This window comes from Cajanus cajan, chromosome 10 (assembly GCF_000230855.2).
Source record: "Cajanus cajan strain Asha chromosome 10, NIPB_CcT2T_4, whole genome shotgun sequence".
NCBI classification, from domain to species: domain Eukaryota; kingdom Viridiplantae; phylum Streptophyta; class Magnoliopsida; order Fabales; family Fabaceae; genus Cajanus; species Cajanus cajan.
In genome coordinates, this window is record NC_138526.1 from 3,427,022 (window position 1) to 3,445,414 (window position 18,393).

The following is an 18,393-nucleotide window of genomic DNA, read 5'->3' on the forward strand; positions in this document are numbered from 1 at the left end:
AATAAGATGAGAGAGTGTAGTTTTAGGGTTATGTAGTACAAGGATAATTAGGATATTTAAGAAATATTATTAAATGGATACCTGCGGGTATGAATATCATTATACCCGCCCCCCCCCACCCCGTTTATAAATGAGTAAAAAATTATCTGTTTCCATTATCCACGGGTACCCAATTAACCTATCCATTTATTATCCGTAGTAAATTTTACCCAAAGATAATTACAAGTACAGATATTTTTGTCATCCCTAATATCCATATAAATATATATTACTTTACAAGTACAAAAAGAAGTGATTTCCAACCTTCCTATTATGGCCTTTGTGCAATTTAATCTCCTAACTTCTGAATGTACAAATTTCAATCCCCACTTTCCTAAGCGTAAAAATTGAGTCCTCTAATTATTTGTTATCCAATTATCGACAAAAGGTGTGGATCATGATATGTCAAGTTATTGTCTGATGTGATGTGCAATACATTTAATAATATAAAAACAAAATAAACTAACAAAAATATCTTGCTTTGATAAATTGAAAATACAAATAAAATGTTTGGAGTATCGTAGAGGGAAAAGTTGCACTTGAGAATAGAAAAATAAAGAATATTTAGGGAATCTCTCAATCTCACCACACACACACACAAAAGGGGAATCTTTTGTACTAATAATAATTGATTGTGACGACCAAGTAGTATGAACAACATCAACGGTTTCAACTGTCTTGATCAAACCTTGAAGTAGTAGTATTTTCCCGTGTGATGTTGCACTAATGCGGTTAAGGTGTTTAATGTGGTAATTGACTATATGAATAAAATTCAACAAAAAAAAATATGAACAGTAAGATCCTTTTTTTTTTTTATTAGTGATAAATTATTAATAGTTCATGGAAGTGGATTAATAGTTCTGTTCCTGGTTGTTATTTTAGTTACACAAGTTAGTATTATAACCCGAGTTTGTATTTTTCATAGTTTATATTCTAGCTTTGATTCTAATTATGTCTCTGTGTCTCTTGCAACGGGTTGGAGTACCCCTTGTACTCCCTTTAATTTAAATTTCTTTTGCTTATCAAAAAAAAATTATTAAATTGTATTTTTTATCTGTAATTTTAATTTTTTATTTTAAAATAAAAATATGGCTTAAATATGTTTTTAGTCCCTCAAATTTAGGGTAAATTTGTTTTTGGTCTCTCAAATTTAAAATTGTTGTTTTTAGTCCCTGTAATTTTAAAAAAATATTATTTTAGTCCTTATACTCAAATTTTGTTAAGACATTTAGCAAACATTATTGCATAAAATTTACCTATTAGTAAAAATATCACATTAAATTCAATTAATATTATTTAATCATCTTAATTTGTCACTTTCAAATATGTTATTGGTGATCTAAGAGACTAAAACAAGATTTTTAAAAATTTCAGGAACTAAAAACAATAATTTTTAATTTGAGAGACCAAAAATAAATTTGTCTTAAATTTGAGGGACTAAAAACATATTTAAACCTAAAAATATTTAATCTCTGTATTTTTCAAAAGCAAAATTTTAATTCTATCAATGTTTGTTGGTCATTAAATTTCAATATTATTTGATAATCTATCATCATTTAAATGACTTAATATTTAGTGACATGTCATATAATAATAAAAATTAAAAAATAATGTATAAAAATTTCTTATTTATATCTAATTTTATTAATAAAAATATTATTTACATATTTTTTAATTTTTAAATATTATATTACAAAATATTATATCATTTAAATATGAATAAATATTAAAATTTAACGATTAATAGATATAAATTTAATAAAAGAATCAAAATTTCATAAAATTAAAAAGACTCAATATTTCTATTTTAAAACCAGAAAATTAATATTATAAATTAGTAAAAATAAAAATATAATTTAGCGTAAATTATAATAATCATATATATATAGAGGGAGTTAATCATCCATACATTACTAGCGTAAAGTTTTTTACACTGATAATTAATCAAACTTTTTAAATTATTTTATTTTATTAAATAAGTAACTGATTTGATACTATTAAAAGATATGATTGATTATTCGTGTAAAAAATATTTTATACTGATAGTGTATAAGTAATTAACTTTTATATATATATATATAGGGAGAGATAGATAGAGATGGTTCAAGTGGACTTTATGGTTCAAGTAGACTTTATGTGAATCCCAAGCTGGCTGCCTAGCTTTTTCCTTTCACTCAAAATAAGAAGTCGGTGTCAAACATGTGGATTGAATAAATACAATGGACCATTCATAATTCAGTTATATTTTAATACACTTTATATATTAAGAGTGCACTTTATAAATATCTTACATTACATAGCTACATGCAATTACTGTTATGCAGAGTATCTTCTGAAGTATTTCCAACATTCTAGTTCCAAGACCATACCCTGCTCTTGCCCCCCTCCCAGACTCTGCAAGAAGAAATCTCCATGCTATAAAATAATACTAACAGGGTTTAATTTCTAGATTTTATACTATTAAACTTTTTCTAAATAAATATATAAAATTGTTTTTATATTTTTATTTTAAAATAGGTTAAATTTTATTTTATTACTAATTTCATTAATCACAAATGTCACTCATACATATCAATTTAAAAGTGAAAAACAATAATAATGACTACGTGTCCGTTAAATTAGATTAATAAAATAAAGAATTATAGGTAATTTTTTTTAGAAAAAATAACCAACTATTTATAAAAAAAATTAAAAAATATATATAATTTCTTAAAATAATTATTATAAAATCCTAAATTTATATACGTATTTATTTGTTACCACTTACCATAGATAACAATGTAAAGTGTATAAATTATTTTATCTAATTAATATATATATATATATGTACAGTTTTTATATTTTTATTTAATTTCGAAATATTATATAATAATTAAAAAAAGATTTTTTAAAATTATAAGAATTACAAAAATAACTTTAAATTTAAGAGATTAAAAATAAATTTATCTTAAATTTGAGAAAAGAAAATATTTAAATATGTTTATTAATGTTTATAATAATTACTTTAATATTTATATTAGAGATAATTTCTTATTAGTCAAGGGTTTAATTTCTATCAATATACTTGACTAATTCAATTATCTAATTATATTAGACTTTCAAAGTATAAAGTTAACTTGTTTTATTTTTTTAATGTCTTAAATCCATGAAACTAACGATTTATTGATTTAAAAGAATATCTTGAGATTTTTTTTTGTTCTTGAAGTATTCATGGAAAAGTACTTCAAAAGATGGGATAATTGATCTCAAAATTTAACGTGGCTATGTACATAAAACAAAATTCGAATTCTTAATTTTATTTAAGCGTAATGATCGATGTATTTAGGGTTATATCTTAACATCTTATTTACATGCAAATGAGGCTCAAGTCTCAGCTCCCCGAAGTAGACCGTTAGATGGCACATGTCCTTTCCATGGTGACGTGGCCTTTGGAATTTAGATGAAGTATGTTACACGCCATCATGTTCATGGGGACATTATAGTCATTTCAAATACGTAGGATTTCAGTTCCTAGTTCCCACCAAACTTTGTTTACACACACGCGCACGCACCGTTCAACAGCACACAACAATGTTCAGCAAAGGCTCCTGAACACGACAAACTCCTCTTCACCCTAGCTTTTATCAATATTATATGTTTTTTTCTCCAACTTATATGGTAAGGTTACGTTGTGGATAATGGATATGTATCAAATGTCTTCTTTTAGCGATGTGTACATGTTTTTTTTTTCAAAATCACTATCTGGGGGTTCTTCATTCTGTTTTAGCCAACTTGGGTTGGATTGGAATTGGATCCTGTTGTGTGTCACAATGAAGTGCTTTTGCTAGCGTCACTTTTTGCTTCCTGTATGTGGTCAAAGTTCATCTCATCTCATGGAATTGTTTTCCTCTTTTGCTTTTTTGTTTTTGGTATGTTGTGAATTGTGTGTGGTTGAGTTTGATGGATTCTGGGTATTGGAAAAGGTGGGGTTTTGACTTTTGATGGGGTGTGTGGCTTTTGTTGCTGCTTGATCGCAAGTGGGTTTTTCTGGTGAAATCAGAGTGGTGTGAATGAATTTGATAGCATTGGTTGTGTTGTGTGACTTGGTTTTTTTAAGATATTTTGCTTTTCCCAGTAGAGATTGTTGGGTTGGGTTATGTGGTTCGCTTTCTATGTTTGGAGTTTTCTGCTATAATATGTGATGTGATGTGATGATTATGATCTGTTTCAACGTCTCTGCCATGAAGTGGTTTCTTAATATGTAAGGTGATTTATTTTAATTGATGGAGTGAATTTGGGGCAAAGTCTTCCTGTGATTTCACTGTTTTCTTTTTCGATTGGCCAATATGGCATTAAGAATTTAAGTTTCAACGAATAACTTGATTGAAAAGAAAATTGCTTCTATCTGGCTCAAATTTTAGCACCCTTCACGCATGGTTTCCTTGTCCTTTCTTTGCATTCTTGATTGGGATTCCAATCCATCCTTCTGTTTTTCATCTTGGTGTGATTGATAGCCATGCCCAATTTTGTTATCTTCTTAAAACTCAAATACACTGTATTGCTTGCCACAAGATCAGTGCACATTGTTGATCTGTTGGAAAAAAAAAAAAATAATTAAGCATCCTTTATGGACTGTAATGGCATATGACTTAGGGCTTTGCAGCTTCATGTTTGAAAATTTACTATCTTGTAGAGAAACTCTTTAAACTGTCTAAATTTTGAAAGATCAAATGAAATTTACTGTTAGAAATAGGATTCATTTCCCCATTTATGAGTAGGGAAAATTCCTTATGTAAATAGTATGATCTATCAGTATCATCCTTCCTATTGTGTGTAATGGATGATGTTTTTCTTTTATGCCTGAAACGTAGGTTACTTCGGCTTAGGTTTATCAAAGGGATGTTTTGTTTTGTTATACACTAAAAGAAGGTGGAGTCAAAATGTGTAATTTCCTTTCATTTTCTCCTTCTTGTATCCTTTTTCCCCCCACTTTTTAACTGTTTGGTTTGTGTTTCTACTTGTTCTATAGGAGATAATTTGTAAACAATACGAAATGAGACAAAAACAAAAAGGATTGCAAGCTGAAGTTTTTCATTTATTCTTTGCAGGTTTGTATTTGCTAATAGTTCTCATAAAAGGTGCTTCAATGAGTAATATCAACATCATTGAAGCAGATGACACATATACCAAGATCCTAGGAAGATGGCCAATCTTTTATTATGGCATGGGACACATGCTCAATGACATAACTGCTGCTTGTTGGTTCACCTATTTATTATTGTTCTTGACAGATATCGGACTCTCACCAAGGTGCATTTTATGATTTTATTTTTTCACTTATCAACTAGTTTAGCTAAGTTTTGCTTAATTTCTTGTTGCTTGGCGTAACTGAAAATTGAAAATTAGAAAGAATTGAAATGTCACTAAAGATTTGGTACAAATCCAATTGATATGTTAACTGGAAGCAGCCTGGGATGCTTTGGTCTTACTCGTGTAATAAAGACCTGACATATTTAAACCATTTTACAATATTTAAAAGATTGGTCGATAAGCATGTTATTTTTATAAACTGTAATAGCAATTATTCCACAAAGTAGATAATTTGTATAGATTCTTTAGTTGTGTTCAGTAGTGAATTTGTGAACATACTATGATAGAAACCTTGGGCTGAATTACGTAATAGTCTTGGAGAAGGGGACTAGGAGGAGCTGTGTTAGTAACCTAGTGGTGTGACTGAGAATATCTATGAGGATCTGGGCTTTGGTAAGAGAAATTGACGTTTCTCTGGTTTTTCTTACTATTCAGTATTCAATAATATTTTCCACTACCAATTTCTGTTATCTGCATTCTATAGATTTAGAATTCTACCATACTATGTCATTTTCTTCATATATCCTGCTATAGAAAATATTTTGCATGCTATTTTGTACTGCTAATGGTACAATGTTATGCAACAGAAAACAGAACTACAAACTAAAAGGAGAAAGAACAAGTCACTGGTATTTAACACTAAAACACCTCTGACAGCAAGGTAGTGAAAATACAACTCCAAGATCCCGAGGAGGGTGTCAATACACTATTCTTAAGACTTTAAAAATAACTGATTCTTCTTCTACGCCTCTGCCCCCTTCCTGAAAACCCATATTCCCCAAGACTAGCACCTGAAACAAATCCTAACTAACTTCCCGAGTTATGGATCACATTTTTTCTTCCTCCTCTCATACACCCCCATCCCCTTAGTCATATTTGGATGTACCACAACATTAGAAGGTCCATTTTGTTTAGCCCAACAAATGCCTCAATTTATTTTGGGCAAGCATGCAATAAATGATTTTTGAGTCTAGATATAAAACACATTCAATTTTGTACCACATTATCAAAAGCTTAATATTCTTAGATCTTAAATAAAAAACTGTTGGTTACTTTCACATTTCATGTTTTTGACATTTCTTTGTTCCCATTTCATAGGGATGCAGCTGCTGTAATGCTTTCAGGTCAAGTGGCTGATGGATTTGCCACTGTATTTGTTGGTGAACTGGTATTTAAGCCTTTTTGTCTTTATTTTTTGGGAAATATTTCACATCCATCTTGCCTTCTCTTCGTTTTTCTCCTTCTGTCTCTGTCTCCCTGTGGTGGGGGAGGGGTTGACCTTTGCTGTGTAAAGCTTTAACCTGTGTAATAACTGAGTTAGCAGATCTTTTTGTTTTGGAAACTAATCTGAGTTTACTTGATGGTTTTCTGCATACCTTATATGATCTCATAAACCTTCGTTGTAACATAAAACAGTTAATAAATTCACTTAAATTCTTCAATTATGTCATCCAAAAACCTTTAATCTTCATCTATTTGCTGATTTTATCTAGAAGTAACATGAAGTATAGTATCTAAGAAAATTGAAAATTTTCACTTGTCTTTTTCTTTGGTGCCACTCTTTTCCCTTATCTAATTCTGGGTTTTCAGACCTTATTTTGATTGACATGCTAATTTCTTTCGTCTTGCTTGATAGATAGACAGGTTTGGACACTTCAAGATATGGCATGGTGCCGGATCTTTATTGGTGGCTATTTCATTTTCTTCAGTTTTTGGTGGTTGTCTTCCTTGCAAAATGTTTAGTTCCAATTCATCTACTTTTGAAACTGTGAGTTACAGCGTGTTTGCAGCAATCTTCAATGTGGGCTGGGCTGCTACTCAGGTTTCACACATGTAATAATTTCCTCTTATTCATCTTTCCCATTTGATGCTGAAAAAACAACACTATTAAGATAGAATTTCAAATTGAAGTTGTTGGCTGGTTCAGTCACCTATGCAAAGGTTATCCCAACTTGTGCTCTTGGTAGCTCTTAAAATATAAATTTGAAGTATCTCAACATCATTGCCTTCTTGATAGTTATGTGGTATTTATCTTGGTGATGTTGGTGGAATATTCAATTTAACAATAATGTGTTATTTTTGTTATTTCATCTTTAATTGTTAGTGGTAATTACTACTTCAGTAACTAAGTCTCAAAATGATATGAAGCAATATTCATTTATAAATTAAGTAACACCAATGAACTCTATTTCTGATTTGGATAAAAGGAGAATCAAATGAAAAGACAAAGTTTCCTAGCCCTTCAATTTATATTATGTTTATCAGTATCTTTTTTATGGCTCTCTTGAAGGTCCATGGTGAGTTGCATCACGCTGAACTCTACAAGCAGAGTGGCACTGGCTAGCTGTCGCAATGCTTTTACCATGGTAAGCTTCTAGTGATCTTTCTGTGTAAATCAATAATATTTTTTGTGGAATAGTGAATATATTTCACTGATGAAATGGATACAATCAGGAGGTCTAAATAGGAATAGGAGATTAATTATGCACGCTAATCTAGGCCCAAAAGCCAGGGGAATTATTCTTCCCATAAATTCTATAGCTAAAAAACAGAAAGAAAGAAATACAACAAATTCTAATTACATCAAATCCTAATATTAACTGTTCAAATCAGGTTGTATTAATTCTGATTGATTTTTGTTGATCAAATCCCATGATACTGATTGATTAATTATCAATAATTTCAATTCAATATCCAAGAATTTTATTATGAATAACTAATGTATGTAATTACTTATCTTTAAAGGTTGCCAACCTGAGCCTGTATGCAGTTGCATTGATAATATTCAGTGTCATCTATGGAAAAACACATGCTGACATCGAAAATCAGGTATGTCTGCTAGTAATTATTTGGATCTATTTTAATCTGCTGTTTTTAAGCATAATCACTTTGTTACTCCTCCAAAATGAGCAGTACCGCTGGATTGCATATGTGTCAATTTTTATTGGATGTTGCTTTGTGGGCGTCTTTCATCTCGCAACCAAAGAGCCCAGGTGTGCTTCTAGGCTTACTGCTGTTATTGTCCAAGGATTATAGCTTTTTTTTTTTTTTGTTTGCATAGTACACATACTGTATGTTTGTAAAGATGATCTTGTGCATACTCTTTACAATATGAAGATGCTGTATGTGTCAGTGGTAAATGTGGGGGAAATTAATGTTTGAATAACCCTTCTGTAACCAGATTAAGCAAAAATAGTAAACATCTTGATGCCTACCTTGTAGAGAAATTGTTAAAGAAAATGTCAACTTGGTATAAGAGCGAGCTTATAATTGTAGAACTTAAAATAAACAAAGCGCTTGTCATTGTTCATGCAAGTAAATTATATCTCTCGAAACTATTGAGCAATTTCAGCTGATATTTTAGAAATGAGTGATTTTCTTTTGTTTTCTTCATAGATTGAAGGTGGGTGTGCATGGAAAGGTTCATGCAAGGATTTCATGGGATTACTGGTTCAAGAGAATTCTGTATTATCAGGTTGCTCTTGTTTATGTTCTCACAAGATTGGTTCTCAACGTTTCACAGGTTAGCACACTTGTTTCTTTCTTGCTTATTTGCATTTTTTATGTTGGAAGAGGATATGCTTGATATGTTTGGTTATGCTGTGTTTGACATAGTGCATGAAGAAGACACTCATTCATGAGCATAGTTAAAACTTAATGCTTGCATTTGAATTTCCAATGAAACATAACAATGATATATATGGTATATGAACATTTTTAATACCAAAATCAAAATGGCTTCTTTTTCAGGCATACCTTGCTTTCTTTGTCATCAATGACCTACAAATGGCCCAATCAGCCAAAGCTTTGGTACTTCACAAATTTTGTCCATTTTAATTTCATTGTAGTCCATTGAGCTTTAAATAATTTGAAGTTTGAATAATGGCATGGCTCACACTGTCTGATGATGATTGACATAGGTTCCTGCTCTCATATACATCTGCAGCTTCATTGTATCTGTAGCATTACAGGTTTCCTCCCTATAATTATCCTTGATGGATATCTTTCTATATTACATTTCCATATTTTCCAATCTCTGATTCTCGTCTGTTAAATTATCTAACCTTTGTAGGAGATTGCATGGACTGGCCGACTCCTCAAGGCCTACTACTCTGCTGGATGCATTCTTTGGATTTTTTGTGGTGCAGTGATCCTTCTATTAACCACAAACATGAGTTATGCCATGTACATAGTATCAGTATTTATTGGCATAGCAAATGCTCTCATGATGGTATGATGTCATCTTTACTTGATTAAATTGACAAAAGTAAACGAAATATATATCTTGTTTTCTGTTATTTGAAGCCTATTTCTCTTTGATGACATATTGGACATAGTTGCATTAGTGTATAGTTGTAAAACTATTTTACTTGTTCAATAGGCATGACAACATTAGTTGATAAGAGTAAACAAATGCTTAAATTTAACCCTATTATGTAGATCATCCACAAAAAAGAAAACAAAAAATTTTGAAATTAAGTTGCTTTGTAGTGTCAGTGATGCTTTACAAATAAACTTATGTTTCAATTCATAACACCCAAAATGAACAATATTATTCACAATCCTCCCTACTGGTGGAGACTTAATGCTTTCCCAATTTTCTTCCACACACACACACACACATATATATATATATATATAAATATGACAGAGAGGAGGGATCTACTTACTGTGTTAGTAAGTTTATTTAGATTTATTTCACTCAATAACTCATGTCTTATATCAAATTTTAACAATCTAACCATTGAATTAAAAGTCCTTAATGCATAAATCAAGTTTATAAATTTTTAAAAAATTTGAAAATTATTTGACACTCCATTTCATTAATTCAAATTTACGAATAATCATAAAATTTTCTTATACGTTGATTTGAATTAATGAAATAAAGTATTAAATATTTTTCAAAATTTTTAAAACATTTGCAGACTTGATCTATACCTTAAAATTTTTTAATTCAATAGTTGAATCATTGAAATTTGATGTAGATCATGAGTTATTAAGTGGAGTAAGTTTAGGTAGACTTATTCTTATGCTTTGTTTGAAAGAGAGGGAATAATTGAGGGAAATGGAAGAGAATAGATGAAAATTGATTTGATAGGAAATAGTGTAAAATTTGTAGTTGTTTGGTAGAGTTGAATTAGGTGAGAAATATAGAGAAAATGGCATTTTAAAAATGTATTTTGCATAGTTAAATTTTTATGTGAAAATATATTATTTAAACAATTACATTTTTATCCTTTACTAACTAACTATTTAGACAATAGTGCTGGGGTAGTCTTGTCCATGCATTTTTTTGTGGGAAATTTCACACAAATCCACCTTTAAAAGAGTGGAATTAAATCCACATGGGTCCCATCATAATGTCCTCACAAATCCACTTAAATTATCTTTTCCAAACATATATGTTTTTTTAATTCCTTGATAATCCTTTCCTTTTTGTTCCATTCCCTACTAAATCACATCCCTCAAACACACCATTAGAGTAAGTGGATTCCTCCAAACATACATGAGAGGACCAAAATCCCTTCCCTTCTATGTTTGTCTCCTCTCTAATATTAGGGGGGGAGAGAAGTTATTTATAATTTTTGGACTAAAATATTATTTTAACTCACATTGCCTCCATTAATAATTCTAATGGTATAGTATAATCATATATTATTTATATTTTTCCTTTCTCCCTTCTCCCCTTCCCTCCCTCCCTTCCATTAAAGTCCATCCCTCTCTTCCATACTTTGAACCAAAGACACTGTTAAGTTGATATTTTCTATTTGATGTTGATTTCTTAATACATTTCAAATTCAATTGGTTGAGTACAAGAGATGTGAGATGGTTTCTCAAGTTTTTTAACCTTCTTAACATAGTATTGTAAATTGAGTTAATCACGTATACACTGCCAGTGTAAAGTTTTTTTACACTGGCAACCAATTATATCTTTTAATAGTGTCATGTCAGTTGCTTATTTAATGAAATAAAAATAAAATAAAATAATTAAAAGATTTGATTGGTTGTCAGTGTAAAAAACTTTACACTGGCAGTGTATGAATGATTAACTCTTATAAATTTATCCTTCTTAAATTCCAGCATCTGCAGTTCAAACTACCTTGTATTATTTTTTTAATGTATGTACATATTTATTGGTTTTTACAACAGGTGACTGGAATAAGCATGCAGAATTTCCTCATTGGAGAGAACCTTAATGGGTGTGCATTTGTTGTTGGATCATTGAGCTTTTTGGACAAAATTTCATGCGGGCTTGCCTTATATTTTCTTCAGTCAAACCAAAGTAAGTTTCTTTAATTTCTTTTATCTGATCGTGAAGCTGAACATCGTCATATATCACTGTTGATGAGTGCATAATTTAGCTTTAACGACCAGTTCCTTCTTATATTTGGTTCTGTTCAGAAAGGCTTTCGTAGATTAATTTGTGACTACTCTATGGAATATGGATTATCTTAATATTTTTAATGTTCTAAACTCGTATCAGAACGGAAGTGCACTAAAAGATTCATGTTACACGTTTTCTCAACAAGTACATGGATGTTATTTTCAGTTTCTACTGTTAATTTGCAATCATCTTCTTTTGCTATTGTGACAAATTCTTGTCATGACGGCACAATGTCTCGAGAAAAGATTTGGGGTTGGGGTCTGTTTAGATAAACTTCTTTAGAAATACTATTGAGAGAAAATGAAATAGGTTTCTCTATAAGCTAATTTGTAATATTTTGGTGAAGTTATATGAGAGAACTTTTGCATATTAGTCTATGAATAAGCTAATTTTAGTTCATGGAAAAACTTATATTTCATTTTTCCTTCCTATCTTTTCATTTTAGAAGTGCTTCAAAAGTTTATCCAATGATGTCTTTATTAATAATCACATGGTTAATGAACCTCATTATGCCCTTGATACTAACTACTTCATTTTCATAATTATCTTATATTGTTGAAATCATCAATGCAGATCTCTCTCCACAGCTCCAGGTCCAGGGAACACATTTCCCCTTTTCAGTTACAAGGCTTGGTTTGGGTCTTCTTCCTGCATTTTGTGCACTAGTTGGTGTGGTAGTAACTTGCACCATGGATTTCCACAATCCTTCCAAATCTTTGACGGAACCACTATTAGTCTAGTTGTGTTGTTGAACACAATCATTCTCCTTTCTCTAACACACAAGGTAAAAGATTTTATCATACTTGGAGAAATTCCATTTCTTTTCTGACCCAATGGAAAATTCAAGCAGCAAGTAGTAATGTAGTATAGACAAAATGTTCACTTTATATAATCTTGTATATTTATTGAATTGTTCTTTATATTATAACAAATATCATGTCAAATGTATATAACGTGTCCACATTTTATTGAAATGTTGTACATTCACAGTTTCGGTAACTTCTCGTTGACGATCTGAAATGGAAAATAGTGACTCTGAATTATGTGGTGTGATGTGTTGTACTTAATTTCCTATGAAGTTCTGCATGACTAATTGGATTTATAGGGAAGACAGATTTCTTTCGGCATTATTTAAGTTAGAAGTTTTGGAAATTTTCTTGTTCAGCAAATCTCAATTCAAATTAGGAATATGAAACACATGGGTTTTACCTCTAGGGATGATAATGGGTAGGATTTAGATAGGGTTTCATAGTAATTGTTCTTATATTCGCATTTAAAAATAAAGTAAATAACTACATGAATAGAAATTTTAATTCTCTTTTTTCCTACTTGTTAGGTACTTATGTACTCAAATTTGCATTCACAACTTGCATTTTAGTTACAAATAAAGTAAATAAATTAATAAAAAAGATAGCATTTTACAAAAATAAATATAATATTAATTTATCATGTTTTTAACATTACAAAAATCTAACTTTAATAATTCTTATAAGTAAATATTATAAAAACATTCATTGTAAATAAACTTAAAACAAATTAATATAATTAAATTTGTAATTAAATTTTCAATATCATGATTATGTGTTAATAATATTTTTCAAGATTTATGAAAAAAAATTATATAAAAATTAATTAGATTAAAATTATAGGTTATATTATATATTATAATTTTTAAAAAATAAATATGTAAATATTTAATTCCATCATTAGAATTAACTTTTTCATATTTTTGTAAATGTTTATCTTTCAAGTCTATATATTGTTTTGGTCCAGTAATACTAATAGAAATTAGGGATGGCAAAACGGGCCAGCCCGGCCCGTTTTGGCCCGGCCCGCCATTGGCCCGCCAAAAACGGGGCGGGCCGGCCCGGCCCGCCAATGTAAAACGGGCTAGAGATGCTGGCCCGCCCCGCCTAAGGGTGGGCTGGCGGGCTGGCGGGCCAGCCCGCTTACAAAAATAAAAAATAAAAAAAAATGGAAAAAAAAAATTATTTTATGGTTAAATAAATTTTTTTTTGCTACAAATAAATAAATATAATCATATGAAATTAAAAATGCATACATATTGTACTTAATATATGTTCAACAAAAACAAATTATAAACTTAAAACAAAATCAAATAGAAATTAGTCCATTTACACCAAAATCAAAACTAAATTATAAACTTACAAATCATTTATACACTAAATTTTTTGATAGTCCACAAACAAGTTTAAATACAATTAATTAACTTTAAATTTTTATTCTAAGAATATTAGAAGCTCTCTTGAAAGAAGATGTCTCTACTTTTTTTCTTAATCATCTTCATCCTCATCTTCTACATCAAAATAAAATAAACATAAAAATAATTAAATTAAAAAATATATATATATGCGGGCCGGCGGGTTGTGGCGGGCCGGCCCGCTATTTGGCCCGGCGGGTTGGCGGGCTTGGCGGGGCGGGCTTGGCGGGTTGGCAGGTTGAAATGCTTGGCCCGCGGGCCATGGCCCACTTTGCCATCTCTAATAGAAATTATATAACAAGAAAATTAATGATTAAATAATTTAAATTAATAATTAAAATTAACAATAAAAATAACTTTTATTAAATAAACAAAGTTTAATTATTTATTATCTTATTGTTTGTGTTTTAACCGACTTTATGTCCACATAAGTGCTTCTAGAATGAATTCATGGAGCTTGGAATGCCGTGACTTAAAAATCTAACTCTTGTGCTAAATGTAAATTCTGAAATTATGCTTGAAATTATGATTAGCAAAACATCTTCGGTAATATTTTGTAAAATTGGATACATGATCTCATTTGTTTTTCATCATCCAAAAATGTCAAAAGTAACACCCTAGACAAAAAATTTTCTCTTCCAAGTAGAGTTCTATTTTAGACTTTATTTGTATTTTAATTGTGTCATTCACAAATGAGTCATAATCACTAAAAAAAAGATTATTCAAATTTGATTCATTAATATTTGCTCATGAAGTTGAATTTTTTCACTATTTCTTTAACTTTAATTTGATATTCTTCAAATAATGAATAACATAAATATGATTAAGTTTCCTAGGGGAATGGTTGGAGGGAAATTTTTTCATGCTCAAGAATAAATTTTAAATCCTAAGAATTATGATTTCTAAGAATAATAAAATTTATTTGATTAGTCATAATTTTTTTTAGAAATGTTTATAAATGTTGGAATAATTTTTTTTACTATATTAATTAGGTAAATTAAGCTAATTTGTTAACTTAGGAATCTCCCAATTCCTATAAGAACAATTTGGTGGGAGTATTGTATAAAAACATTTTTGAAAAATTATGTTTCTAGGAAAGCTATTTTTAAAATGAGAAACTTTAACATTTTTAACTTTAAATTTCTAGAAAAGTGAAAATATATCACATATCAAATACTCTCTAAATATAATAAGAAAAAATAGGTGATAAACTTATGTTCATTTAATCACAAATTACTATTTGTGATAATTTCATCGCCGTATCTAGGAATTTGAGGGTTTTAGGCAAAAATTAAGATAAGGACTTATGTTAATATAGCCTAATAATTTTTGTATCGAAAGGGTCTTATCGGTCACGTGGACCGACACGTGATGTCCTATCAGACATCGACACAGATCTCGGACACAGCTATGACCGTAATAACAAACCTACAAAGCCATCAACGGCTTAGTTAGGGCAGTGTTATTGGTTAAATTTCTTACCAGCATCTCGGCCTGGCGAATGGCCGAAACCGAGAGGAGGCCCTAACAAAACACCCCCCGGCATGTCAGCAATCGGTAAGACCGAACATCGACAACATAACAGGCTCTTCTCCTCAGCAACTCCTCGGCTCGGCAGAGGGCCGAGAACGAAGGAAAACCCAACCCTTTATCTATCGGCTCAACCAAAGGACGAGAACGAAGGGTAGTCCAAACCCTTTACCTATTGGCTCGGCCAAAGGCCGATAGAGCCAGGCAGCAGTTAAGATAATGATCATGATTAACAAGGGCAAACACGCGATTAAGGCATAATCAGCCGATTAGCACCGTATTACCTAATTTGGTAAGTGTTAGAAGAGGCCCACCACGTTCAGGGCCCATGACAAGTAGTATAAATAGGTCATATAAAATGAGGTATGTCACTGTTTATTTATTACTCTCGAGAATCGTGCTTGTCCTGACTTGAGCGTCAGAGTGCCTTTTGCAGGTACCTCCCTCCTCTGAAGCATCCACCCGGAGCTCTCGTTCGGCCCTTCAGTTACCAGAAGATTACGAGTGTGCTCTTAGACAGGTACAATTTTTATTTTATTTTTTTTGGCTTTTTGAGCTATAAAATTATTTATTAAAGTTTTATAATCAAGTAATTCTAACATCTAATTCTCAATAGATAATATAGTTAACACATTCAATCTATCTTGTAGCATAGTTGATCTTAAATATGATTTAATTAATTTTAATTTTGAAAAATTTCTTTTACCAGTTACAAGTAATGTTAATAATATTTTATAAGCAATGTATGTATTTGGAAAAGAACATTATCTTTTTATATAGTTCAATATTTTTAATGGTGCATTAATTTCATTTGTTAGAATTTCTTTCAATAACTTTAATTTTGAAAACAAATCAAGACAATCAATATCAGAATGGTCCTCAAAACTCAAAATCTTTTCAAGATTGATATAATATTTTTTCAATTCATCTTCCCTTAAAGTTTTAAATTTATTTGAATCAAATAAAAAACCAAACATGTTTTCATATTCTAAAAATTGTTCAAATCGACTCTCAATAGAAGAAATAGATTGATTTAATATATACAAAAAATAATCAATGCGAAAAAAATCTTCAGCAGAATGAGCTATCTCATCACTATCAATGTCATAAAAATGTTTTTTTCCTATGAATCTTACGTTTTTCACTAAACTTGGGCTCTATATCCATTTCAATAGCCATTTCTTTGGTGGATTCTAATGCAGATGCAAAACCATTTTCCCTTTAAATTTATAAATAAGTTATAAGACCTCTTAAGTGATCTATAGCAACATCTATGTGCATATCTTTAGATTGCATAATCTTACTTACAGAATTAACCGCAAAAAGTATATCATACCAAATATTCATTCCTAATAGAAATTCAAAATTCTCCATCTCATAAGTCGCTAAACACATGGCTTCACTCTTTATCTTAGGATCTTCACTAGTTTTCGATAATTGAACAAATGCATCCCTTACTTTTTGTGCTTGAAACTTTATGACTTTAACGCTTTCAAGTAACTTTAATAATAAAAAAATAAGAGAGAAAAATATAAGATGTGTCTTATAAAATATTGGGCATTATCTCAAATATTATTAATATTTTTTAAAAATTAATTTATATCAATAATACTACTATTAAAAGAATTTGGAGGCCTTATAAGTTTAGGAATTCTAGACATTAGCCTTAATTGCCTTATTGAATATCCGATATTGGATAATTTATTTATTTTTATAATAAATAAGTCATACTAATAATGATATAGTGATATTTGATTGATTTACGGTTGACAATATAAAACTATAACTATTTTATATCATGACTTTATGGCTCATGTACGTAATATAGGTTAAAGTAATTTTAAACTGGTATTTTTATTCTCTCTCAAATGTTTGTGCAATTATAATGCAAATATGAAATCAAGAAAACATTTAAATATTTGTTATTTCTTATACAGTTTGTTTTGATGAGCAGTTAATTACACATTTTTTCATTTATTTAAATTTATGTATTGTGTATTTATAATTGATTTCCTTTTTTAACAAATTATGTTATATTTTTAATTTTGATTTCTATAAAAAAAATTATATTTCTAAAATTTGAAATCATTTATGATTTTGGTAAAATAACTTAAAACTTAAAACTTTTTACATTTTTAAGTCTGAAATTTATCGGGGAAGGGGTGGTGCTATTCTTAACATATTATTTTTGTCTGTATTGGTTGACTAAGAATAATATTAAAGAAACATTTTATTTCAATATACACATAATAAATGAAATATATTATTAATAAAATTATGTAAGATACAAATATAAACCATAAAAAAGCATTGCCTTCTAGAACTTGCATCAAATTTTATTTTACTCTTCACTTACGATCAAGTTAATAGTGGGATTTCACTTTCAACAAGTGTGGTTCTTGTTCTCTCTTTTTTTTTTTTTACTGATAAGTAATATATATAGTGAGAAAGAAAATGACTCAAGTGAAAATATTTGTTAATATAAAAAAATAAAAAATAATTAATAATAATTTTTATATTAAAATAAATAATTTAAATTAAAAGATATTATATTATATATTATTGTCATTGTAGTACTTTTTATCTTTGTTATTTTAATCGTCACAACATCACTTTCACTACATCGCTACTATTTTATCATTGTCATCACTATCAACACTATCATCGTTATTACTATCACTGTTGACACTGTCACCACCGTTTTCATTATAGCTAGTTTTCATTATTACTATTATCACCATTGTTGATATATAGCGATGGTAGCAATGATAATGATAATAATAATAATAATAATAATAATAATAATAATAATAATAATAATAATAATAATAATAATAATAATAATAATAATAATAATAATAATAATAAT

At 29.6% G+C, this 18,393-nt stretch overlaps 1 protein-coding gene across 4 annotated transcripts; it reads left to right on the plus strand.

Moving 5' to 3' along the window:
- Positions 1-3,538: 3,538 nt before the first annotated feature.
- On the plus strand, positions 3,539-12,824 carry LOC109806357 (uncharacterized). Of its 4 annotated transcripts, none has more exons than XM_020368727.3 (13): positions 3,539-3,696; positions 5,127-5,328; positions 6,487-6,556; positions 7,025-7,221; positions 7,679-7,754; positions 8,134-8,217; positions 8,302-8,381; positions 8,785-8,911; positions 9,139-9,198; positions 9,309-9,359; positions 9,461-9,619; positions 11,539-11,671; positions 12,347-12,824. In XM_020368727.3, exons 2-13 carry the CDS (start codon positions 5,165-5,167, stop codon positions 12,511-12,513), a joined length of 1,368 nt encoding a protein of 455 aa, XP_020224316.1. In that variant the 5' UTR covers positions 3,539-3,696; positions 5,127-5,164; the 3' UTR covers positions 12,514-12,824. The 4 variants fall into 4 exon arrangements, with proteins under 4 accessions (XP_020224316.1, XP_020224317.1, XP_029128769.1 ...); XM_020368728.3 differs by lacking the exon at positions 3,539-3,696 and adding an exon at positions 3,712-3,884; XM_029272936.2 differs by lacking the exon at positions 3,539-3,696 and adding an exon at positions 3,986-4,962.
- Positions 12,825-18,393: the final 5,569 nt, after the last annotated feature.